Source organism: Phasianus colchicus, chromosome 13, assembly GCF_987193195.1.
Source record: "Phasianus colchicus chromosome 13, bPhaCol1.hap1.1, whole genome shotgun sequence".
Classification (NCBI taxonomy): Eukaryota; Metazoa; Chordata; class Aves; order Galliformes; family Phasianidae; genus Phasianus; species Phasianus colchicus.
Window position 1 is genome coordinate 2,022,606 of NC_143448.1, and position 26,750 is coordinate 2,049,355.

The following is a 26,750-nucleotide window of genomic DNA, read 5'->3' on the forward strand; positions in this document are numbered from 1 at the left end:
TCGATCTGTAGTTTACTTAAAAATAGCTGTAGTGCCGTGCTGAGAGGCAGAGGGGAGATCGTGGGCTCATCCCCAAGTAGGTGGCTGGGATGTCACCCACCCCACAGCAAGCAGCTGCACACACTTCACCACTTTGGGACAGGTCAACCAACCACTATGGGGCCAACATGCTTCAGCCCTGTAAGAACAAAACTCAGGGTTTTCAGAGCAGACCATGAAAGTCCTTCTGTCTTTCACTCCATCTCAGGAGGGAAGTGAGCTGCTAGGAAGAAAAGGAACGATGGAACCACTGTGGTGTGTAGGGAGCATGTTGACCTGGTCTCCCAGGAATGCACCAGGACACAGCGAGACAGGACACATAGAAGGACAGACTCAGCCCACGCCATTACTTCATAGAATGAAATCATAGAATCATTTGAGTTGGAAGGGACTCATGAAGGTCATCCAGTGGGTTCAAGCTGCACCAGGGGAGATTCAGGCTGGATGTTAGGAAATACTACTTCTCTGAAAGAGTGGTCAAGCAGTAGAACTGGCTGCCCAAGCAGAGAACTGACTCCCTACCCAGGGAGGTGGTGGAGTCACACTGGAGGTATTCAAGGAATGTTTGGACATTGTGTTGAGGGATATGGATTAGTGAGAACCATTGGTGATTGGTGGATGGTTGGAATGGATGCTCTTATAGGTCTTTTCCAACCTTGGTGATTCTGTAGTCCAACTCCTCTGCAACGAACAGGAAGACCAGCAGCTCCATCAGGCACTCAGAGCCCAGTCCAGCCTGACCTTGAGCATCTCCAAAAACTGAGACATCCAGATTTCTCTGAATCTGGATGTTTCAGAAAGAAAAGGTTCAGAAACTGCTTGCAGGGGAAACTTCACATCTGCTGCCTTCCAAACAGAATGAAGGCATGCACTGCACGCTGCCCAGCACTCACCTGTGTCATAGTGAACCACCAGGGACCCGCAGTGGTCCCCAGTCTTCAGTGGGAGGAACTCCACTGTTACTTGCACGGTGTCACCAATCCCAAGGGTCCCAATGGAAGGATCAACAGAGAAAGGGCTGCAATGCAAAGACAGGCATCAGAGATATTACGGTAGCTTTGGAGATAATAATCCCTTCCAGGATCTAAGGCTATTTCGCCTCACCTCACCAAGCAGATAAAACACTGCAGAGTAAGAACAGAATACATAGGATCAGACGGGCTGCTACTTTCCCCCACTTCTGAAGAGATTCAGCCCTCAGAAAACCACATGGTGCAAAGTGACCTCTTCTCCCCCATATTCTGCATCCAGCTCTTCCTCTCTGCAGCATCTCAGGAGTCAGGCTGCTAGCAACTCAATCGGAGAACTGTTTTTGAACAGCAGAGCCCCAAACTGCTATTTGCATGCAAAGCTGACCCCAATTTCCTCAAGTCTATCTCACCCAGCCTCCTTCAAACCTCACCTCAAGAGAGGCAAATGTCAAAGCAAGGCCTGTTCCAAGGAGATTACAGCCTAGAATCAGACAGAGGAGTAAGTCTTCCTAGAAGACCAGAGAATAATAATGCATTAATTTGCAGAATCCAGCCTTTTTTTTTTTTTACTTTGAAAGTAACCTGTTTTAACCTAAGGAAGGGCACGTTATATCAGCCACTGAATGAAAGCTGCTCTAAGAAAAGGAACAACCAGAAAAAAACACGTGTGCAAACACAGATTAGAGCGAAGCCACAGAAACAAGACAGCAGCAAAAGGATCACTCCATTCTAAGCCTGAAGGATTCCATCAAGCATCAGTAACAGGAGCATATCAACGGGGGTTTAACAGCTTGATGTATTCACAAGCCATGCAGTCTGTGACTCTGGGTTGTAATCCAAGCTTGGTAACCACTTGCTTGGCCCACCAGACAAACTCGTAGAAGCACAGAATCATTAAGGTTGGAAAAAACCTCTTGGATCACCAAGTCTGAACCAAGCCACCCCCACCATGCCCACCAACCACTACATCTCCATGGTTCTTGGCCACCTCCAGGGATGGTGACTTCCCCAGCTCCCTGAGCAGCCTATGCCAATGCTCAAATTCCATACAACGAGCTGAAAATAATTATTAAAGCAGGTTGGTACACTTTGAGTTTACCACAATTGTGGTGTGTCACCAGGCAAACGGCCCTTGGCTGCCAGCTGTAGAACTGTGCCTTCATGCTAAAGGGAGAAGCCAGATGAAGGGTGGCAACTTGGCTTCGTGGTTCTTGCACAGCCCCACTCAAAAGACAGAAGTTTTGTGTTCAGCACTTTGCTGGCCATCATATTATCACCTCCAAAATTTGCTCTGCAGAGCTTTGACCACGATTAGAGAATTGTGCACACAAGAATAATGAGAACTGGAGACATGCACAAGCTGAACTTTGTTCATCTCAGTAGCGACAGCTGATAAAATTGCTGCAGTTTCTGCTCATTAATGAGATATAGCAGCAATTAGTGGTCTGACCTGTTCCCATTATGCTTGGAGCATTGCTGCTGGCTCTCACAGGAGCAGCAGTGAGCCCATAGCATTCGCACACTGACAGGAGACCTCAGCCTCTTCCCAGGACAGAGCTCACTCCATTGCAGCTGAGCAGGAGGCTCATATCTCCAGTAAGATCTTCCCAATCACCCCAGAAGGTTCCTCAAGGACACAGTCTGTTCCTTCCACCAAAGCACATGGATCAGCTCCTCAAGCCCTGTTAATGGCAGCTGTCTGCTAGGGAAGGGATTCAGTTACCAGCATTGCTGAGAAAGTCATACAATCATAGGGTCACGAAGGCTGAAAAGGACTTCTTAAATCCCCAAATCCAACCCCAGCCCATGTCCACGTCCCTCAGTGCCACATCTCCATGGGTCTTGAACACCTCCAGGCTGCCTGGGACAGAGCTGGTGCTTGGGTGTGACCTCCAGAGTAGCAAAGGAAAGCTCTTCCCTTCCAGCTCAGAAGATCTGCTAACGAAGGGGATTCCCCACACCTCAGTACCACCTCCTGCTCTATCTCCCCACTCCCCTCCAGCGCTGGCTGGGATGGAGCAACCCCCTGCACCTCTCACATCTTACTCCAAACCCTCCCACCACCCCTCACCACATCAGGACACAAAGGTGCAAAAGCCCTACAGCTAAACTTAGTTCCCCCAAACTTCTGTCAAGGCAGCTAAGCCGTTCTCTGCAGCCCCCAGATAAGAAATGGTAAGAGACATCCCTGATGCATTGTAATAGCCAAGTGAAAGCTACTGCCAAGAACGGAAGCTGGCAGCCTAAACCTTGGCCTTTTATCCATTAATTGTCATTTAATTGTGAGCTGTTCTTTAAAGATAATTCTGGTCCTGCTAGATCTGCCCTTCCAATGAATCACCGCCCTCCCAAAAGACGGGAAATCTTTCAGAAGATAAGCTTTGTGGTTTCTTTTTTTAATAGCTGGCTTTCTTCTGACATCCTTTATAAAACGGTGCCCGTTTGGATGTTTGCTTCGGCGTACGACATCAAAACTTCTGCAGGTCCTGCTCTTTAATATCCCAACAGTGCCTTGCAAGCACAGCCAGATCCCCAGCTCACACGTCATTCAGCCACACTGATTTGGAAGAGGTCTTCTCAACAGTACCCACTCAGATCTCATCTATTACTGCCCTTTGGAAAGAGGCTGATGCTGGAGAAAAGCTGTCAGTTGCATGCTTCAGGTTTTCACATCCCCTTTTCTCCTACGGTCAGGCAGTGTGCGAGGAGCTCCAACTTCAAGTCCTGTGTCACTCCCCCCTCCTACAACCAAAGAAGTTTCCTCTTTAGCCTACTTGGTGCCTTAATCTGCATTTTAAGAACAATTTGATGTGGGGGAAAAAAAAGTCAGTTTTCAGCCTTCTCTTTGATTGCATTAAAATCTGGCTCCTGCTCCAAAGACAACAGTTCAAATCTACAGGTGATTGAATTGCTTCATTTGTCCATTAAGACCCTTTGCAGGAAAAACACAAAGATCAGCTCATCTCAGCGCATATTAACTTTAGTAATAGTACAGCAGCCAAAGACAAGCTCGTAGCTGCTCCAGCAAGCTGAGTCTGTTGGATCGTAGAAGCATCCAAGGCTCAAGACAACGACAATTTCTCAGGGCTGAGAAGTCCTGTGCAGGATCAGCAGCTCACAGCTCCATCTTTCTGCACTTTCACTGCTTCTGTCCTCCGTGTTCACATCCTTTCATGGTCTTCGTAGCCTATAATATATCTATCTATATGCATATGTATGTATGCATGGCCTATGATCTGCTTCCAAACCCCATTTTTGACTTAAATGTAATGGAATGACTTTTATATTCCTGAATACCAGAGAAGAAACCCATTATTGTGCCTTAACCATGAGGAGAGGCTGAGAAACTTTCTATGCTTATACTGTTATTTATTATCGAGCTTTGCAAGAGGAGGGAACACAGCAAGACAGTGCCAGGCAGCTCAATGGGAGTGCTTTGCTCACCAGTTGTCCAAATGTGACCGTGTAGTCTGATAGATGCCATGGAAAGAGAGACCTCCGAGCAGGGAGCAACTGAAGGATGCTGAATTAGCTCCGTGGATTCACTTCCTTTATTCAGTAAAAATTAAACACGCTCGACTTGAGCTGCTTAAATTCTCCTCCAAATAAGAACAGACTGAAATTGCCCCGAATTTAAGCCGGTAAGGCTGGCTCTCCGCTCCCAGAGCACCTATGTCATAACTCTTGATTACTGCATCTTATATTTACACTGAGCTCTCTAGGACAGGGAACATAAGTCATTCATTTCCAGAGCTCCTGGCACAATTCTAAACGCTCTGCGATGATAATTAATCACCACGTCGTTATGGAAGTTATTCAGAAGAACTGGCGACACGTTCAACTAAATCTTCACTAATAACGATGCAGCCTTTGTTCTACCCTCTCTAACAGGGAAATTAATCCCCCAACATTAGCAGGGGAAAGGCTTCTGTATAAAGGCTGTGTAAATATATTTGTTCAAAGACAACCGTCAGCTAACGATCTATTAGCCTGCAGAGCAGCTCTGACTCTCACATCTCGGTGCATCAGCCCAGAGCCTTGTTGCTCTCCTGCTAACCATGCCCAGCACATGGGCATGAGAAGCTACAGCAGAGAGGGAACCTTCAGCATTGAACACATTCAAAGCTCTACAGAAAAAGGCCTTTCGTGTCACTTGCAAACCTGATCAAACTCTGAAGCTGGTCTTCTTCCAGGCAGGGTGTGTGTTTGATGATCTCCAAGAGGTCCCTTTCAGCCCAAATGCTCATCGTTCTGTCTGGCAGTTCTCAATCATCCCAGCTCCATTTCACACGCTCCCTGTATTTCTCGTATTTCCCATTCATCTGTGCATGGATGCAATGGCACGAGGCGGGCAGACAGGCATTAGAAGAACTCAGCCTTTTTAGAGGCTCCCACTGAAGAATTCTTTGTGACATTTCACTGAACAAAAGCAAAAAAAGGCAGGAACACACGAACTTCTGAGCAGCAAAGAAGGAATCCAAAGGAAAGCGAGTGCCACTCTTAATTAGAATAAAATGCTGCCTATATTCAGAGATTTAAATCATCTGCTTGAAATTTTGAGCCGGTTTTCAGAAGTTTGTAATGAAATGGAAGAGATGACAGATGCCCTCAACGGGCAAGAGAAATCATATCAGCTTTTGATCTTTGAATGCGCACAATCCAGTTACCCAGAGCTCTGCTTTTTTTGTGCAGTTTGAGATAAAGCTTTCCTAACATTTCCCATTTCTTTATGGCAAATTGGGACTGAAGGTTTTGATTGCCAAACTTCAACTTTTAATATCCATAGCAAGAACTCAATATATGCTGTATCAGTTGATAGAATAGTTGCTAAGAGTATTGAAAAATGCTAAACACCTAGTCAATCTCTATTTAGATTCTGACAGCTTAACCTAGAAATCCCAGAGGAAAACCGTAGTGACTTAGAAGTTCCTGCCTACACATTTTCCACAATGCAAAGGCTGCCTTCCTTCAGTGCAGAGCACAACCCTTGAACTCACTCAGTTGTTTACTGGCTTCTCTCTGTCCACCCACTTCTGTCTTTTTTTCCCCTGTTGCAAGGCTTCAGCAAAGGGGGTTTTTAATAGGAAGCATCCCCTTTCCCCTTGAAAGGGGAAGATTTGTGCTCTTTCCCATTCTACTTCCTGGTCCATCCTTAGGAAGGCAGCAGAGGAGGAGGAGAAAGTCCCAGACCTCTGCTCACCTGGTCTCCCCAGTCTTTCTGGGAGCTCCTCTTGGGCTCCATCCCATGCATGAGCTAATTGGGGCACCTCCTGCCCCCACTGGCATCCATCACCACTGCTTTGGGGCCACAGAGCAGCCCTAAAGTCAGAGTCTGCTCAACTCCTCTTCAGAGCTGGGTCGTGGGGGTCAGACCATCAGACCAAACCCAAAGCCCCCCAACCACACAGTGCTGTTCTCAGGGCTCCAGCACCTCGAAGGCACAACCTGGCAGCCTTTACCTGTGGGTGCTGATGTGGTAATGAGCCTCACGGTTGCCAACGTTGCGAACCAGCAGAGTTTTCTGGGTGCTGTGCTTGACTGGGCAGACTGAGAAGTTGAGCTGGTCGGGGAAGTCCAGGATAGCTCGGGCTCCTATGGCTCGGATGGGCACCACGAACTTCTCCCTCTCTGTGATGCAGGTGAGCTGGTGGAAGTAGTCCTGCGGGAAGGAAGTGGGATCAGGAATGCATTCAGTGCCATTGCAGAAGGAAAGCCACTGTTTGCTATGCGTTCATTCAATAATTCAGCAGTACTTGGTATTTAATGATGTTTAATTCCAGTAGAATGACTGGTAGAGGCTTCTCAGCTCGCCAAGAGGAAGCAGCTCCATTGCTTCACCTGCTTTCCCAGTGAGCTGACTGCCAGCTTCATGCCACGGGAGGACAAAGCTACCTGATAGCTGGGTTCTGAACGACCAGTGCAATGATTTCAAAGGAGGGATTAGAGCATGAACAAGAACCTGCTCCGAGCTCCAAAGCACAGCAGGTAACCCAGTTACACACGGCTTGGCAAGGGCTGCTCAGGCAATCTTCTAAAGGACCTGGCCACACACACAATTAACAGCCAGACTGAGATGAAGGACGTAACAGACAGGACACAACACCTACGTCAGCAGCAGGTTGGTGAGTGGGGTGTTTGTTCCCCATCACCACTTGAACAGTGTCACCAATGACAAAGCTGGGGACATCTCCTTAAAAGCCCACCTTGTCCATCTTCCCACCCCAAACGTGGCTCAGCCCTATACCCAAACCGTCCCTGAGAACAGTGACAGCACGTTTAGCACCAACAACTCCCACCCATCCCCAGCAACCCTTTTGCATCCTATTCCAGCTTTATAAAGTTCTCTCTGCGCCTGATCTCTGTTTCACTTCACATCTCATCCTGGCCTCAGAGGATGCAAAGACAGCTCTGCTTCCTCTCTGCTGCATATTCTGGCATGGCTGATGCCCTAATTACATCTCTTGTGTATCTCCTCTGGAATAAATGCCTCAGTGCCTTGTTGGCGTGCTTACCTGTGGCAGCGTGAACATCCATTTCTGTTACAGCCAGCACACCTCAAGCCTTTAGCTCAGTCAGAAGCCTGAGTCCCCCTCCCAGCTGCCTGCCATTCAGCAGTGGGAAGGAGAATCCAACCACATAGGGATGAACAGATGGATCTCCACGTGCACGGCAGGGCAGCACCAGGGCTGGAGGCACTGCCTTGCCCCACTGCAACCAGCCACACGTTATGGCCAGCTCAATAAAAGCTTTGCCTCATCTCTCTCTCTTGCTGTTGCATTCCTTTTCCCTTTGAACTCCCTTGAGATCATTTCCTTGCTGCTCCAAGGACACAATAAAACAAAACTGCTGTAGGAACCGTGCTCAGCATCAAGCTTTCTTAGCCAGAACCCATTCAAACCCCTTTGTGCACAGGTTCCCTTGCCTGTCCTGAGCCTGACAGGGCACAGAGGCCCAGGACTGAGCTGGGATCTGGTCCCAGCACGCTCACCACCTGCTCCACTACTGAGGTTAGGGTTGCAGTAACAGATGCCGTCGCATCCGAGACATAAAAAGGAATAAAGGAAGGTCTTGTTTTCTAGATGCGTCTCAAATTCGCGTTGGAAACCGCAGGAGGGTTTTGGTTTCTCATCTTTAGAAGGTAAAACACCAGGAAGAGAACTGCAGCAATGCCTAATATCGCGTTTCAAGAGAGTTTCATCTTCGGCGAGCCTTTCTGAATTAGCAATTTGGTTCCCGATCTCGCAGCCTAAGTCCTCTAAAATAAAAGAGAAGGGCAGCTCCCGTAAATTCAAAGCACCTGTTATCTGGGTATTTCATGTTCTGGACCATTCAGATCATCAGAAACCACATTAGGAAATGAAAAAAAGCCATTTGCTGCTTCTTGTTGTTGTTCTGGCCACCCTACTGTAACGTGGGCATTGTGAATCCGGCTGAAAGCCTCACGCCTCGTTAAGCCTTGGCACCACATCTCTCCTTATCTCTGCCCTGCAGATGCCAGGTAGACAGAGGAGGACAGGGGGAGCTCAGATCAGCCGCAGGATAAGGAGGAAAGAAACTTCAGCGACTGGAGCTACTGGAGGGAAATAACAGGAACTCGTTTTCAAGTCGTTACTGCGAGGGGGGGAGCGGATCAGCAGCTAAGGAATTAATACCTGCGCTGGCTGAAATCCCAAAAGCGAGCACAGGGCACCGTGCACGAGCACTGGGGCTGCTCACACAGCACAGCACAGCACGGGGTCTGCTGCAAAGACAGGGAAATGATGGCTGCAATCCTCTGTCGTGTTGCCAGGACAGCAGCTCAGCTACGCACTCAATTATGGTCCAGGGGTATCACCAAAACCAATCAGTGCAACTGCAAACCCCCAGCAGACCCTTTAAATGCAGTTTCCTAAGCAAACATGCCTGGGAGAGGGAGGGGTTGCATCACTTATATTCTTCAAAGGTTGTTTAGAGCTAGCTTCAGGCTAGAGATTTTCACAAAAATATGACCTCATCCTTCATATGACTCCTCTGTTTCAGGGAAAACAGAAGTCACCACACAGTGCTGCCTTTTCCCTTACTCACCTTGGACAAGCAATAAGTTACAAGCTCCAGCCTTCAAAATATGACTGCTGGCATTTGCATTAGTGCCCACTGAAATTGAAGCAAGTGCTCACATCGGAGTTGGCATTCCAGGCTCTCTGCAAACTCACGTTCAAGTTGATGTCAGTAATTAACTGCCCAATAAACCAGCAAACTCAGGTCTCTGCTGAGCTGCATCACCAGTAAACACGTTGCTGAATTCCTTGCTGCAGACAACTGGAGAGCCAAAAGGCCCTGCACAGTGGGGTCATATGGGAAGTCTAAAAGGGAAGCTTCCTGCTGGAATCACAGTACCATAAAGGGCCGTTAAGTGAGAGGCTGGAGGGTGATGACAACATCACAGGAAGATGGATTCCCTTTCCTCAGCCAGCAGCTCACAGGATGCTTCCTTTTGTCCTCTTGTCCCAGGTTCACTGCCTCAATCTTCTTTCCCTGCTCCCCACCCTACAGGTCTGCTCAGAAGTGCACTTGGAATAGCAGAACACCCCTAGCAGGGCTGGCCTGAATTTTCAAGGAGTTAATTCCAGTAACACAATAACTCAACAGCCTGTCATATTTCATATTATCAATGAGCATTAACGCAGTCTCCGCTGAGCATCGGAAATGAATTTTGCAAACCTCAGACTGAACTCACGTTGCCTGCAAACGTTGCATTGCTACAGCAAAAAGAGCAAGGAAAAAAACAAAACAAAACAGATGAAGCTGTGTTCTGTTTCTGGGCGCTTCTCACCTCCTCCTTTTTCAGATAATCTATAAGAAAGCTGAAGAACACGATGCATATCCCTGCCCACTCTGCAGCCCATAATGGCAGGACACGTTGTGAAGCCAGAATGCAGAGACACAGAAATCAGAGGCAGCGAGAGTAACTAATTGGAAATGTTGCCCAACAGAAGAATTATCCATTTGTATTTATAACATGGGTGCCAATACACAAGACGTGTCGGCTGCGTGCTGGCTGTGACAGCCCAGCCATGTGGCACGCTACCAGATGGCTGCGAGGCAGCAAGAAGCTGCTCATTTTCCAGAAAGGGCTCAGGAGACACGTGGCATTTTGGCCACAAACCACTTGTGTGCTCCTCTTATTTAGGGCTCAGCACAGCTCCGTGCTTCACTCTCATGAATTAGCAACGAGAGCCAAAGCAAGGAAACCCTAAACCAGTCCTACAGACGGAGGTGTTGGTGCCCACATCCCAGTTCTCCACATCATCCATGGGGTATTCAAGAGGCAGCAGAGGTGCACAGTTGGAATGCCTGGGGTTGGCAGGGCCCCTAAGGGTCACCAAGTGCCACCCTTCTCCAGTAGGGCCACATCCAGGGGGAAGATCTGCTGACCACACTACTGCTGCATTCCCAAAGCACTGATCCCTCGTGCTCTCTGAGTTCTCCCTCTGCTTCTGGTGATGTCCCCATATTGCCCTGCTGTCTCTCTAAGCTTGAAGAGCGGTGCTCTGCCTTCTGTGGGCACCAGTTTTCCCCTTCCACCTCCCAAAAATGGACGCTCAATAATTAGTACAGATAAATCACGTTTTAAAGTCACCAGCGTACTTTGCAAAGCCTAAATCATAGATTAAGCTCTTGGGTAGTTTGGAAAACTGCCCCAGGCCAACCTAATTTTTACCCTAAATATTAATGATGTTAAATGATTTCTCAGACGCTCCAAAGGAACAGATTATTCCCCAGGCATGGGGAGCTAGGGACCACAGGGCGTTTCCTCTTTAGTTTTCTCTATCTGCTGTTTGAGAAAGGGACAAAGCGTTACATTAAATCAGAATCAAGCAAATAAAAGAAGGCAGCATCGCCCAAAGAGGTGCTGTACTTCTGTCCTGGTGCAGAAATGCACCATGGCGGCATGGAACAGGAGCCCCATGCACAAGGACACAGACACATCAAGAGCACAAGTTTGGGACATCTCTGCACGGAAGATAGAGTCTGCCCATTTGTTCCTACATACGCTTTGTCCTTTGCATCACTCCAACCTCCTGCTGGGTGAAGAATGTCTACAGCCTGTGCCACGCTGGCTCAGCCACATGCAGAGCTTCCTCCCCACCCAGGCTCACAGCTGGACTGTGGCCAAGCATCCCTGGGGATGGCACAGCTGCAAAGCTGGGTAACAGAAAGGATGAATGAGCATCATCTCCACTCCAGCCCTGGGTGAGGCAGGGAAGTGGCTGCCGGATGAGAAAGAGAAGCTCTTTTTGGATCTATTTATTTCTGTAGTATTTTCCATATTAATTAAACCCTTCTCTTAGAAGAGAAAGATGACTTATCAACATTCTCCCCTGCCATTTTCTTTGTTTTCCTACTCTTGCGTGCATCTTCCCCAGGAGGCCTCCCCACCACTTAAATTGGAGTTCCCCAGCCCTGAACCCAACAGACATTACATTAAACATCCAGGTTGGATATTAGGAACAATTTCTTCTCCAAAAGAGTGGTGAGGGACTGGCACAGCCGTCCAGATAGGTGTGAGGGTCACCATCCCTGGAGGTATTCAAGAATCATAGATATGACAGTGATATGGTCAGTGGGCACGGTGGGGTGGGCTGGGGTTGGACTTGGGGATCTTAGATGTCTCTTCCAACCTTAATGATTCTGTGATTCTGCGTGCCTCTGTGACACATGATTTTAAGAAATGTGTGAAGAATCAAGTCTGAAACAAGAGCTTTCAGCCTACGAGGGCACAATCTTCACCCTGGTTGAAGAGTTACCCAACCCCCACTGAAATCAGCGCTGTTTCCCAAAAGCCACACCTCACCCTCAGGGGCTTCAGGGACTGGAATTTGATGCCAACCAACAATGTCAACCTCCTGTGACCTGTCAAGGCCTCACCTTGTTCTCCTCAGGGGTGAAAAGGATGCGGAAAGTGGAAGGCATGCCAGGTGCTACCTTACGGCACACGTCACCAGGGCTGATCAGCTTGAAGTAAGGCGAGCTCTCCAAGACGACCTTCACCAGCCGAGGAACCTGCAGGAAAGACATGAAGGTATTGGATTTTTTCTCTATTTCTACCTAGGTTGCAAAGATATGATCCTGTGCAGCTTACATCCTTCCTCAACTGCCTTCGCAAAGCAATTTTAGCCCCAGAGGTACACACAGATGTACACTAGGAGTACAAGCAAGTGCAAAGCACAGAACATAGGAAGACAGAGACATCCAGAGAAGAAAAGGGAGGTGGCTGAGAGATGTTGAAAAGGGCTGTGAAGAAGCAAGGGAGCATGGGGGAAAACTGGTCTAGAAGATGAGAGCAGTCAGCTTGCCAAAATGATGGAGAGCTGCACTACCCTTGCCCTAGAAACCCCCCAGGCTGCAGGCTGTGTGTACCAATTATGGGCATCAATGGCATTTTCTGCATTAAGATACGTAACCAGCACTGACTCGGTGCGTAGGTTGGTCATTAAAAGCCAATCTCAGCCCCAGACCAGCAAGCAGGTGTATCCAGCTGCACAGATACCAACCCCAGAGCTCCAACTCTCATCTCAAAGCCTCCAACAGGCCATTTCAGCCAACAGGCAGCTTCACCAATCAACGAACCCACCCAGTGCACACGGATGCTTTGGTTGCTGAGTCCCCTTGAAGATGAGCACCTTCAGCAAAAGCCATCCTCAGAGGTGACACCTCAGAGGGGGGGAAAGCAGCAGCCAGAAGGCAGAAAAGCAACTTCACAAGAGACGTGAGCAGTATGTATATCAAAGCCCTCCTGTGTCTGAATCATCACAGAGCCTCTCTCTGCAATATACTTCACGGGATTTTATGGAGCAGACAACCTCAAGCTACTGTGCAATATAAGTCAGTCTGATTCAGAGGGATCTGGGAAACTGGGAGAAAGCTTTATGAGAACACACACAACCAAAAGCCAACTAAATTAGAATATAACAACCCCTCTTGGGATTATCACCTCCATACACTGAAATATGCCAAGGATTGTCCTCAGAACTGATCTTACTTTTACATCAGTACTGTCCAATAGCTGAGGTCTTGCTAGCTTCAAAAACTAATTCATTTTGAAAAAAAAAATTAACAATTCACACATTGTCTCCCCCTTGTTGGGCATACAAATCCCAGGGTGCAGCTGTACAAGTTTATTATTTTTTACTGGGAACAGCAGAGATGTTGATGCAGATGTTCTTTTCCACTTGAGAAAGCATGAATAGAGCAAATGAACTGCTTGCCTGTTGGCTGGCACCTGGCAAAGACAAACACTATGGAGCGCCACGTGGATAAGGGAGCAGCTGAAACCAAAAGACCTGATGGAAATGAAGCTATAGAAGAGAAACCGAGGCAACTCTTAAACAGAAGAGGAAATTTTTATGGTAAAGGGTCCATGCAGACTGCACAGATGTTATTCCTTGGGTGCTCCTGCTGCTTCTTTCCAATATTCCCAAGCTAAATGCTAGACAAGGAAAACAACAGAGCTCCCTAGGAATAACTGACACTAACTACAAGGTATCCATCTTGCCAAAGGATCTTCCACTTCCAACCTGTTGTCTCAGGATGTACTTGGCTCCTTCTTGCTGCTCCTCCACCTACTACACACCCCAAGAGCTTTTTGTTTACCTCTGTATATCCAGCAGGTAGAACTGGAGAGGGCTCCACACACCCACTTTCCTCCCCCTATACATACTTCCCACTGCTCGTATATGATGAGAGGGAACAGCCCCAAGATGTGCCATGGAAAGTTGGATATTAAGAACAATTTCTTCTGGCACAGCTGCCCAAGGGAGATGGGGGAGTCACCATCCCTGGAGGTGGTCAAGAACCATGGGGATGTGGCACTGAGGGACGTGGTAGAGTAGGTTGGGGTTGGACTTGGCAATCTGAGAGGTCTTTTCTAACCTTAATGATTCCACGATTCTACATGCCTCTGTGCCAGAGTTGTATCTTTTATCACATATTTCTTTTTCTGACCTTCCTCTGCTACCAGTAATGTTTATTTCTATGTGCCAAGAGAAACCCCCTGTGCACACAGTGCTCTCCCCAGAGCACTTCCCAACTCAGCTCCTTCCCTCCCTCCTGTCTGCTCCCACCAGCTCACACTTGGCACGTGCCTCATTTGAGCAAACGTTTCCCCTGCTGAAACTGAAAAGGTCTCCATTTTCCTCTTTAAACTGGAAGTAAAATTGCTGACATTTTTCAACTTTTCCCTTCTCGACTTTCTTGAGAAGTCTCAAAACGCTCACAAGATTATTTCAAGTAAAGGCAGGGACCTTCAAAAGCCCATTTCTCTGGGCGTGCTGTGGTTCTCCAAAGGGAAAACAGAAAGCCACATTATCTTAGAAAAGCCTGAGCAGAACCAAATTAAGCTTTGCAGGAACCTAAAAAAATGCAGCTCTGGAGGTGAAGCACAATCAAGGAAGATAAGAACTGTGCAGCCCTCAACATGCCCATCTGACCAGAGCTTTCAAGAGGAAGGATGTTGTCCAAAAAGCTCCTTTGGGTTAGAACCCACCCATGCATGGTCAAAACTAGTGATAAAAACCCCTATATCACAAGAACATCTCCACATCTTTGTGACAGGAAGAATGTGATGCACCTAGTTCTGGATACGGCACGCTGCATTTCACGTGCACCACTCTCCTCTCCCAACACAGTGTTAAAGACACACAGCCCAGCACTTACCCTGTCGTTGTTCCTCAGAACCAGGGGTACCTCGTAGACCTCACAGGGGACGTAGCTCTGGAACACCACCTCGGATGGGAAAGGCTGGAACAAGGTCTGATCCAGGTCAACTGAGGAGAACTGGAGATACGAGACAGCAGTGAGAGGAGCCAGTGTGGTCACACAGTCCAAGAGAATTCATCAGAAGAGCCACGAGCACTCAGGGAGGGGATGAAGCCCAAGAGTTGTGTAGAGCTCCAAGACCAACTCTTGGGATGAGCTTTGCTCCGAGACAGAGATCGAGTCCCACAGGTCCCCAGATATCTCATTTGGATGTGGAACATGGAAACTAGCAAGCACAGAATGGTGCCAAAGGAGGGAAGGCCAAAAAGAAAGCAGTGCAGCAGCACAAAGGCAAGCAGGGTGAGTGCTGGGTGGTGGTAAAGTTCACCTCCTGTCAAGCGTTACTGGACAACTTGAGCAAGACTGGACCTGGCATCTCTGTCTGCCATGAGCTTTATGTGGAGGGACGATTTATTTCATGCACTGGACACTCATCCAACATGCCCCCAAACTCCTGTGCTGTGCAGGGCAACTCTGCACCAACCCGTTACAGGTCTCTGGCTGGCAAATTCCTGTTCAGCAACCCACCTTGTGTCACACACTGAGCAATCCTCCAGAATAAAGCACATCTGCTCACTCTGCCAGGTGTGGGTACCTAGCAGGACCACGCAGCTGGCAAATCCAACACCCTGTGTGTCCCAACCCAAAGCATTAATAAAATAGTTTTTGTTTATCAATCTTGAGCCGTTGTTATAGGGCACCCAGCCTTCAAGGGCCCACGCTGCCACCAGCAATGGAGCTGTGGCCCTAATCCCCATTAGGGAGCAAGGATGGAAGAGGGCAGCTTGTTTCCTGCTGCATCCTTCTCCCATGCTGTAAGGCTAGCTAAGCTCCACCACTGATTTCAGCAGTTTATCTCTATCGGCTTCGGCATTAAAAACATCCCAGCGATGCAAAAACATTTTGCCTTTCCCTCAGCACGAGGAACTCCAGCATCATCAGCGCTTCCAGAGGGCAGCCAGACCTTCTCACCCTGCTACTGAGAGATGCTGGGGGCAAGCTGACACACGTGCTCCTGAAATGCCACGTGAAACAGCAAGGAGAAGGGCAGGAAAACAGTACCTTTTGATAGGAGGTGTCACTGATGTCCAGGAGCTGCACAATGCGGGGACGCCGTGTGCTGTGGGTGCTGGCCAACCTCTGCTCCGTGGTGAGGGACATCTCCTTCAGGAAGGCAGAAGGAGTCAGCTGCAAGGCAAAACGCACCCAGGGCTGCAGAAAGGCCTTCCTTCTGAAAGGCTTTTCTTGTTCAAGCCCCACCGATGAATCATTTATGACTGCAGCCACTAGGACAGTCCTGGAAGTCCCATAAGTTACCTGCTGAAATATTCATCACCAGTAAATTAATTATATAGAGCGGAATACACAGGCTCCAACAGAGCAGCTCTGTCCCATTAGCCTCTCCTCCGTGATTCGAAGTGACATGTTTGGGGATTTCTGCTCTTTGGGCATTTGTTTCCTCTTTAGCTTTGCTGCATGGAGCCAGTGACCTTTGAGGAGAGCAGGGAGGAGCTTGTCCCAAGTCCCCAGCTCCACACAATACGTTTGCATGCAGAGATGTCACTGCTGGGCGAGTCGCAGGAGAGCAGCACCAAGCCAGGACCTGGTTTGGGGTCCGAATCCTCATTTACCTTGTTCTAACTGCTTGTTTTCTGCAGGTTGGCCTTACAGACCCTATGCAGGGGTGTGCATTGATGTCTCCTCAACAGAGGCTCAGCACTGGGTCAGCTCCAGTCAGCAGAGGGGACGTTTGGGGATGAGGAAGAGAGAGTTTGCAGCTCAGCAGTCGCAGGTACCATCACAGCCTGGAGGTGTCCCTGCCTCACACCGTGGGGACACAGCAAGGAGCACGTGTTGGAGCTCCAGCTGTCCTTGTGCAGTACCTCACAGGCTCAGCTCAGCTCCAGCACACACAGGCAAGAGCCTGGACTTTCCCTAACTCAACACACAGCCTGTCCCTGCAATAGCCACCTCCAACAGAGAAGCATGGCAGCAAGGAGGGAACACTAAGGATGGACCCAGGGACATGGAGGATGGATGTTTCCCACCTTAACAGATCCCTCCTGGCCACAGTTGGTACTTACTGTTACAGGCTCCTCCGCCTCAGTGGCCAGCTTTGGGTTACAAGGTGCCACCACTTCATTCCGGAATCCATCAGGGCTTTTGGAGGATCCCACGGACTGGTGGAGCTTATTGGTAGCCATGTCTCAGCCGGCCTATAAGAAGCAGCAATGGGACTTTTAAAATCCAGAAGAGAAGTCAGACTGTAAGGACTCAGTGCCAGCACAGACATATCAGGATTTGCATCCAGGCTGTAGCTGGATGCCTGGACAGGAGCTTGCCCATGCACTTGACAAAGGAGGAAGCAACACAGCAGTGCCAGCCTGCCACAACTCTGTGCTCAGAGTGTTATCAACAGCCTCAAAGCCCCTGGGATCACGATGCCCTGAGCATCAATAACAGCACACCACTTTCCTGTCTTGCCAGCCAAGTTTCTACCCCTTGTGCAGGGAGCCTTCTAACGAACAGAGCATTGAGTTCAATACTCTGATGGGGAGTTATCATTTCTCAAGGCTAATTTGGTTGGTTTAAGCTACAAAAATTACCCAGCAAATATGATTCCTTCCAGGCATGAAATTACCCTGGTGCTCAAGAGCATCTCTCCGTGGAGAACAAGGGCCTTAATTTCCCTTTATTAACACCCAAACTCAAACCTCCCTACAGGCATCACAGAGGCTCACTGTAACAGCAGTGAGAGCGTGAAACCCTTTAAAAAACATGAGCAACCAGTTAAAACATAAACACAACATGTGAAAGCAGGGCCACTGACAAGTCCTCCATAAGCAACCCCAGGAAGTTCATTGCTTCATTCCTTCACTCCCCAAGCAGTGCTGTACACAGTTGTGGTATCAGACTCCTCATGCAGCGCTAGGAAAGGACAGGCACAGAAATAAAGGACAGTCCTCAACCTAAAAGGCACAGGCAGGCATACATGGTGGCTGTTTCCCTCTGCTCTTATGGGAGAAAAAAAGGGAGCACAGCCCAGTCCTGCCAGCACAAGGACATGCTACAGCAAGGGACAGGATTTCAAGCTGGAAATAACTATTTTTTTTTTCCCAAGAGAAATGTAATGGGGATGATACAACATTAATCTGGATTTCTGTGCTTTATTACTGGGTCTTGAGAATAACTGGATTATTTGTTACAATTTTCTAGCTGTAATTTAACTTTGCCCGAAATTAATCCTGTTCATCATGCCCACGATGTCTACTTCCATCCCCCATCCCATTACCCCCCACCTCCAGCAGGGCACAGCAGCAGCCCCTGCTGAGCTCCAGCATGAGGAGGGGACAAGCAGAAAGAAGCCAGCCCCACTAGACAGAAAGAAGCCACGGCCCCCTGAGCTGTGGTGGGGACTGCAAGCAGACAAAAACATGAGGATTGCAATCTTTCTGTGCTCCGAGTCCATTGGACCCAAGGGCTTTTAATGGGTGATGCCTCTGGCTCCTGGCACCTCGGTTTTGGGTTGAGTGCAGACACCCCCTGAGCTGGGCATCAGTCCAGAACTCCGAGCAGGTTTTGAGTGGAAGATCCTAACATATCCCCCAAAAGCACCAGAGCAAAAAAAAAAAAGCCAAACTGAAGGTCACCAAGGACACACAGCCTTCACTCTCCCCCAAAGCTTCTTTTAACCCACAGCCAAACCAGAAGTCTCTGCCACCACTGTAAGCTGCACAGCAACTTCATAACTCCCTGACACCCTTCCATCTCCCCCAGACGTGCTCCTAGCTCAGTTCACTCCTGCTGAGCATCACACAGCTGTAAGTCCTCCGACCAACAGACCTCCTCACCCCCACCCCATGGTCAGCCCCTACCTTAGGGCAGGTAATTAGTGCTCCTCTGGCAGGATTCACTTGGTGCAGCACCCAGTCCTACTGCACAAACAGCCCCAGCGGCTCTGGATGAGCCAGGGGGCCAGGAGCAGGGCAGGGAGCCGTTGGGATGAGATGGAGCCCAACGGAACCTGGAGAGCAACCGACAGGACTTGGATGTTGGGCTGCCTGGGTGCCCTGCCTACAGCCCTCTGTTACAGCCCAGTCATCCTTGTGGGAGCTGCACTGGCTCCCCAAAGCAGAAAACATCACTAGGAATGACGACCATATAACACCACCACCATACTCAGCAGCCTAGCAGTACTATGCCAGAAGGCACACTGACCCAGCCAAGAATTTGGGGGTTCACCTTCACCCACATCACAAACACAGATGTGTGCTCCAGCATTCGTGGCTTTGGGATTGCTTCAGCTCCAGGTTGGAGCAGAGGCTGCCTTTTGCCTTGGACTTTCTCAGCATCCTACTTGGGCTGCGTGGTTTGCAATGTCACCCAAATGAAAATTACAGCCCTCGCAAACCACCACAGCCCATCTATTTCTTACACATCTCACTCTGCAGTGAATGATTGTGGCAGTGTCAGAAAGCACGCCTTCGAGTAGCATTTGTTAACGTTGCTGAAACAGCTGATAAATGAACTCTGATGCCACAGACAAGGTAATCATTTCTTTAAGAGGACAAGCAAAGCTTCCATGCTGACTTACAAAGCAAGGGTTTAATTTCTATTTTGTCCACCCAGGGAGGACTCCAAGCACAAGGCACAGTACCTCGTTGCTGCAGCACTGGCCATGCCTTGGGGCTGTCCTCTGCTGCTGCAGCTGCTGAATGCCTCTCTGATGAGCTTGTTCCAATTAATGGCACCCACAGGTGGCACCAGCCAAAGCCACCCATCTTACAGGAGGATCTCAGCTCCAGGGAGCTTCATGTGTTTTTGGTAGAGCTTTTTGTGAGGCATTGAGCCCCAGGTGAACCAAATCATCTGGGAGGGAACAAGGAGCTCTCAGCTTGAAAGCCAACATTCAGTATTTGGGAGTCAGGGAGATTTCAGCCCTGGAAACAAGCGCAGAAACTCATGCCAGAACACCTCCCAACTGATGCCCAGCCACAAACCCAAGCAGGAACCCAAGAGCCAGGGCAAAGGAATCCCAGATGCGACAGCTTCATGTGCTCAAGGCACCAACAGATGTGCTGTAAGGCCAGGGGGAGCACCACCCATCTTATGGTTTCATCTCAGGAGGCAGAACTTAAGAGATGTCACAGTGGAAGCCATCAACCCTCTCACACCTGGCTGGAGATGCACCCACAAGCACCTGGTGCTCCTTCCCAGCAGCTCCCAAAGCGATGTTAAAGCCTCCCCTACCCAGCACAGATGTGATTCCTGCCTTTTGCAGGCAGATGGCACACCTGGAGCCAGCCTTCATGCTCCAACAGCTGTCATCGACCTCAGTGACCCTGCCCCACACTTGGTTTTGTTCCTGCTATTGAACTCAACACCTCTTTCTCCTGTTTCCAGCCCAAAGCATCCTGCTGCACCAGGAAGCTGAAATTCCTCAGTACTGCTGGGTAAGAGCTTGATTTAGCACCAGCCATGCAAGGCAGGGCTGTGTAGCAGCTGCTTCTTCACTCTCAAGTTCTGGGCAGTGGCAAACAAATCACTGAAATGGCCACAGAGTGAGAAGAGAAGGAATGAAAAAAAACTCCCCTTATTAAATAAGTATGGAGCATCAATCAGGATCTGAGCTCTGGATTCAGGAGACCAAAGCAACTTTCAGCTTGGATGCCTGCTCCCTCACTGTCAAAGACCAGGATCATCTTCAGAGGAAAGGAAAAGGGTTTGTTGCACGATGTGAGCACACAGCTTTTGCAGTGAGTCCTTGCAAGAAAGGTCTGTAGAGCATCTCCCTGCTCCTAGATGAGCCTTCGTGGTCACGAGCTGCATGAGTGCTCAATAAAAGCAATATCAACCTCTGACCCAGTGAGTGCTTGGCTCATAACCTAGGCTGGGGTCACACAGCCAAACTAACCACATAGACCTGTAGGCAGAAGGCAGGGCTGCATGCACATGCCCAGCATATGAAGTCAAACCAAATGAGAAATAAATCCATGTTTCTTTAGGCATTAAGGAAAAAACAGAGGGGTTGGGATGCAGGCAGCTCAGTGTCTGCACATGCTGTGATTGCAGGCTGGGAGCTGGTCCCTCACCAGCTGATTGCCCTTCCCTGCTCATCAGCACACTCCGCACTGCAGTATGTGGAACCCAGCTCTTCTTGTAGCACAGACCCATCTGTGGCTGAATTCTCCTTTGGTATACACACTGTAAATCTTCTTTCTCCTTCCTTCTGCAAAGACAAAGCATCTCTCTGGAGTAATTGGATAATTGGCCTTTCTATTATGCTTTGCTGGAAGAGCAAGACAGGAGATCCGTTAAAACCTCGCATCAGGATGCTATTGAACAGTTTTGTTAGTCTAAATCATCTTGCCCCGTTCAAGCTTAAGTAGCAGGATCACATTTCTTGCCTAGAAATCGCCTGCTTAGCCATAATTACCGTATAAACAGCACCTCAAGAAAGCCAAGAAAGGAGAAGCAGAGCTTCCAGGATAACCTCCAGCCCACTGCTAAGTGGCTGAGTGCTTTCTAAATCAAGTCACACTACCCAGGAAGCTTCACCTGCCACCTTTACGTTCCACTCCCTCCATATTTTATCACTTAGGGGCTGTCACCCTGCAATTTATCACAAAAGCTCTACCACGGCTGAGATAATTAATAGCAGGCCGGTATTATGCCTCCCATTTGACTAAACTTCAGCTCTCAGCTGGTTGTTAGGTGGCCCAAATTCTTCTCCAAGGTCTTCTGGAGGCTCTTTGGCTCCATATATTACAACTGCAGCTCCTTCCTCCAGCACTTATAGTGTTGTTTGCCCTTCCCAGCAGCCTCTCCTATGCACGCCCAAGCAGGAAAAAGGGAAACTGGAACATCACTGGAAGACACAGCCTCCTTTTCTGAGCCACCTCCAGATTGCAGTTCAGGCTGCACCCTGACCAGTGACCCCAAAGGACCAGGCATCTGCTGAGTGGCACCAGAAGTTCCAATCCTGCAAGCCTCCCAGCTGTCCTGATCAGAAGCTTTCCTGTGAAATAAAGCTGTACATGCATTCATACCCAGCTCTCACCACGCTGCTTTCACCTTCGGAAGAAAAGCAGCGTGAATTCAACTCAAAGATGTCAAACTGGAAATGAGTTGGTAACTAAAGGTAGAGGAATAACTCCCCTTGACCCCACCTTGGCTGGATTGAGCTTTGGGCCAAATCCTTGGCTTCAGTGATTCCTGTCCTTGGACAAGGGACAGAGGCTGCTGCTCAAAGGAAACAGCCTGGAGGTGTGCAATAACCACAGAGATGGGGTGCCAAGGAACAGTCAGTGGGCACAGAGGGTGCAGTTGGACTTGGGGATCTTCGTGGTCTTTTCCAACCTAAATGATTCTATCATCCACCCCTTCCTGGGCGCATGCTGAAGCCAAGCCTTGTATTTTCCCTAGGCACACACAGGAACTGCCTCTTGGGAAGCCACCTATGGATGCACAGCACCAGGAGAGAACAGAGTTTTGCAGCCACCTCCACTTATCCCCATCTGCTGCACTTTCCATCAACCTTCCCACCATGGATCCGCCCCAAGCACTGATCTGCGTTGCCACACAGGGTTAAACCTCCCCACACAGATCCGTGCCTCCTCACCCCCCCCCAGCACTGAAAACCACCCTCTATTTCACCCAGCACCCCCCCATATGGCAAAGGAAGGGACACAGCTATCACCACCTCACTGCAGGGCCCTCACAGCCCCCCCAGGACCACTCTCCTCACCCTATGGATGCACTCAAACTCCAGTCCCAAACTCAGCACTGCCGGGTTGTTGCCATTCTTGTTCCCAAAGCAACGGGACCGCCCAGCTGGGGCCACGTCACTGCCCTGGGGATGCTGCCAGGGAGGAGGTGGCCATGGGATGTGGCTGGGTGTGGGATGTTCAGAGCTCAGCATCCCACTGCTCAACAACCCAGATGCGCTTCCCCCTTTATTCCTATTTTATCCATAACAAAATAAAGGCACAGAGAGTAGAGGCAGCTGCTGAGCAGCACCTTCTTTCAAATAGCAAAGGCTCAATGAAAGAAGACCATGAGCACAGCAAGCACGCAGGGAAACTTCCCCCAAAACACAGAACACCCCTGTGCTTATCCTAAGGCAGAGCTGCAGTTAAGAAAACACACTGCAGAACGCAAAGCATTTCTCCCAGCTTTATCACCAGGGCCAGGTAGAAGAGAAGCAGCTTTGGACAGCACACAGGTTTGAATTTGGGGGTGGTCTACACACAGCCAGGGGTCAACTGGATGGTCCATGCAGGTCCCTCCCAGCTGGGGATATTCCACAGCTACCACACAGCCCCCTCTCAGAAGCACAGCCTAACAGCTGCCAACTCTTCACTGAACCCAAAGGATCCCAGATGTCATCAGTGAGGAGCTCCAGGTGGCTCTGAGCTCCATATCCCTGCAGTCCACTCTAACAGATGCATTTCACCCCAGTGCCTCTGCTCCATGTGCTTGTGCAGGGTCAAACACAGGGCTTGAGCAAGCTTAGAGCTTGCCAAATTTTGCTTGAATTCCTCATTTCAAGCCATAGATGCTTCTGCAACTAAAGAAACAGAACTGGTTTGCTGGCTGACAAGACCACAGTGGCAAACTGAACTCAGACAAGGTGGCAAATAAGAGCATTTCCAAATCAGACATCCAGAGATTAATTTGTCCTTTGTAGCAAGCATGAGCTTATTTCATTAAGAATCAGTCCCCCACACCTCAGACTGAGCCTTGGGCAAATGCCACTGTGTGAAAAAGTGTGAAATAATTATCTAAAATAACATGTCATCACTTCATCTTCCCCAAACACTCTCAGATGAAAACACTTCTGCTTGAATAGCTGGAGCTGCAGCCATTAATGCATTTCACCTGGGAGCCTGTGCATCCTGCTCTTGCATCACAGCCCAGGGGCTGCATAGGGAGCACAGTGAATTCACAGGGTTCCTTCATGCACAGAGGTTTTATTTCTGAAGATTGCTACTCGTCACAGATCAGTAGAAACATGTGCAGTAAATAACTAATACACACATGGAATGTCTCATTCTCACTGTGAGGTCTCCTCAAAGGACCAAGCAAAGATTCACAACCTTGCAATAATCACGCTGCTATGCAGTACATCACACTCCCCTCTGCCAAGCAAGCATTGCCCCATCATGCTCTGACCTAAGAGCTGCATTACCTACAGGGTGATCCATCCTTCCCTAACATTCCTCATACTGCTACAGGGATGAGCAAGGCATTAACAGACAGGGTTCTGAGGTCAGGGAATCAGAGGAAGATGTGATCTGCAGCTTTTCCCAGCCAGTGCTCCCCCCCCCATCTCAGAGCAGCAGGTGAGGGTCAGTTTACTTACCATCAGCACACTGAGCCAGATGGACACTGTGCTAAGGATACCACAGCTGCCCAGAGAGACACTGGTGCCCCATCCCTGCAGACAGCCAAGGTCAGGCTGGATGGGGCTCTGAGCACTGATGGAGCTGTGGGTGTCCCTGCTCAGTGCAGGGAGTGGGACCAGATGGCCTTTAGGGTCCCTTCCAACTCAAACCTTTCTATGATAGTCTAGTTTCACTTTTCTTTTTTCCCCACATTAGATTTTAAGCTTGTCAAGATGTTGCACAAAGTTGAAGCAGTTGTTTTTCCTTCCTAGACAAGTTATCTGTGAAGCAAAGCAGAGTTAACAGCACAGGAGAAGCCTGGGATAGGGAAGCTCAAACAAGCTGGATGGGGAAAAATACATCCTAAGACTTTTTTTTTTTCCCCTGTAACGACCTCAGTTCCAAAGCCACAACTCAGTCACCCAGCTGCCCTCTCTGTCCTGGGTAACCCTTGAAAAACCCACAGAGGGGTCAACTCCCTTTGCAACACTTCAACACTCCAAACCTTAGCAGGAAGCAGGGGCCAGCTGATGCAACAAGACTGCTGCACAGAGCGTGGTGATGGAGCAGAAGGAGCGCGTGCTCCCTGTGCAAAACACTGCTTTATTTGATTCTCTCAGCTTTTGCACACAAAACCCTCAGGGGGCTCCAGCGTTTTGCAAAACACATGTGCTCTGCCAAAGCTGCTTAATTTCTGAGGACAGAGAAGGTAAACACTGCAGATTATTACTTTTCCTAGCTAGCAGGGACTTGGAAGGAAATGAATACATTGCATCCCCAACAGACAGCCCAGTGGACAGCAGGGAAGTGTCGCTGTACGTGCACGCCATCAGCCAGATTGCCCTTCACTGCTGGCAGTGGAGCAGAGGGAGGCCACAGCCAGCTCCTCCCGTAGCTTCTTCACTCCAGCCGTGGTTCTGCAGACAGCAGGCAACCCTGCAATGAACCTGAAATTAAAGCCACGCTTTGCACAAACGCATTTAAGACATTCTGTAGGACTGCAGACACTGCTCTCTGACTCGAACCCCAGGCTTCTCCATGCTTGGAGTTGTACAAGTCTTAATTAAGAGCATCCTCTTAGAGCATGCTGCCCAGATACAGATGTGAAAGCAGAGGAAGAGCTGCCTGGGGGCACACAGCAAGCTAGGAGAGGAGCTGAGTCCAAGGTAGTGAAGTGGTTTCTCAAATCAGTTTCAGGTCCAAGACCTCACGCATGAGATATGAATCCTTCCCCTGCAGAGTTGGTTCATGGGAGAGCTCAGAGGTGGTGCACTGATGCTGCAGCCATCTGGGTGGGATCCACCTGCAACAAGGACAAATGGCACAGTAATAAGTGCAGGCCAGGGACAAGGGAGAAACAGCCTCCTTGCTTCCTTTCACCACCAGGAACCCATCATCCCATTTCTCTGCTCTCAAGAGACCACCAAACCTCCCAGCCCTCATTAAACCCCTCTCTGCTCTGTGAACTCACAACTGTTTTCTGCCACGGTACTCAACTGTTACCATTAAGATCAACTCAGAGAATCATTCCTGATCCACACTCACTTTCCATTTGGCTGCCCGTGTTTCTGACTTGATGCAGCAAGATTTTCCACTAAGGTCTGCCTCCCTTTCTCCCCACTGCTTGATTAGTTGGTCTAATTAGCAAGGCCTGATGATGCTGGTACTGCAAACACCAAAAGCAGGGTCTCCAGGTAGGCTTGCACCAGGCATCTCAGAACCACCACACCTTTCCTGGCATCATTCCTGCACTAACCACACCAAACCCACAGCATCTGCAGTGTTCTATACCATCAGAACATTTCCTACTGAATAACAACTGCACTGAGATCGCTTACCCAATTGCAACTTCATGAAGTAACAAATAATCCTCTTCAATTCAAGCAGGATTCATATTTTCCCCCCCTTAGAGAAAGAAGGGAAATTAACTTGGCTCCTTTCAGCCACATTTCCCCCTGCTTTCCTCTGAGCAATGCAATCCCACGTCGCAGAAGAAAACACTGATTTTTTTGGTAGTACATACCTCAGCACACAGCCCTGGGTTTGCTTTTCTCCCTTCTGATTCCCACCATGGCAATCAACCCTTTCCTCCCTTTTGGCTTATTTTCCGTCTCATTTCCAAACCCTGCTCTCTCTTCTCCCTGTCTGCTAAAGTCAAGACAGCATTTCAAACACATTCACTTCGGAGACCCTGACACTGCCTGTGCAGCCATCAAATTTGAAAAGAGTAAATTGTTTTCTCTCCACAGCTCTTCAAAACAAAGCAAAGACCATGGCCCCTGCAAGTGCAGTGCCCTCTGAGGTTTTCTTTTATACTATGGCACCACTTCATCCAGCCAGCTGTCTCAGTAGGTAAAGGCACAAGATACACACACACATACACACACAATTCAAGAAGTTATTCACAGTTCAAGGGGAGTTTCTAATGTGTTGGTGGTCTTTTCTGGCCATCAAGGCAGATGAGTGGAGAGCCTCACCTCCCTCATATCTGGCTCTTCTCAGCAGCTGCAGGGCCTTGCCAGAAGGTTTCTCACCTCATCCTGTGCCACCCAGCAGC

At 49.0% G+C, this 26,750-nt stretch overlaps 2 protein-coding genes across 15 annotated transcripts in view; both read right to left on the reverse strand.

Moving 5' to 3' along the window:
- Positions 1-22,797, reverse strand: part of HYDIN (HYDIN axonemal central pair apparatus protein) — a 108,655-nt gene extending 85,858 nt beyond the window's left edge. For 2 of the 3 annotated variants that reach the window (XM_031615478.2, XM_090149736.1), the window contains exons 1-7: positions 18,683-18,966; positions 16,892-17,023; positions 15,870-15,995; positions 14,706-14,825; positions 11,919-12,053; positions 6,470-6,669; positions 933-1,057 (exon numbers count right to left, since the gene is read on the reverse strand). In XM_031615478.2, the coding sequence (XP_031471338.2) occupies positions 933-1,057; positions 6,470-6,669; positions 11,919-12,053; positions 14,706-14,825; positions 15,870-15,995; positions 16,892-17,011 (826 nt within the window). In that variant the 5' untranslated portion in view covers positions 17,012-17,023; positions 18,683-18,966. Of the gene's footprint in view, positions 1-932; positions 1,058-6,469; positions 6,670-11,918; positions 12,054-14,705; positions 14,826-15,869; positions 15,996-16,891; positions 17,024-18,682; positions 18,967-22,554 lie in introns of those variants that run through there. The other variant, XM_090149737.1, reaches the window with a different exon arrangement.
- Positions 22,798-22,815: 18 nt separating this feature from the next.
- Positions 22,816-26,750, reverse strand: part of CMTR2 (cap methyltransferase 2) — a 30,368-nt gene continuing 26,433 nt past the window's right edge. For 5 of the 12 annotated variants that reach the window (XM_090149749.1, XM_090149741.1, XM_090149744.1 and 2 more), the window contains one exon: positions 22,819-25,496. The gene's annotated coding sequence lies outside the window, so the exon portion shown is untranslated. Of the gene's footprint in view, positions 25,497-26,750 lie in introns of all 12 variants that reach the window. The other 7 variants (XR_016470820.1, XM_090149738.1, XM_090149748.1 and 4 more) reach the window with 4 other exon arrangements.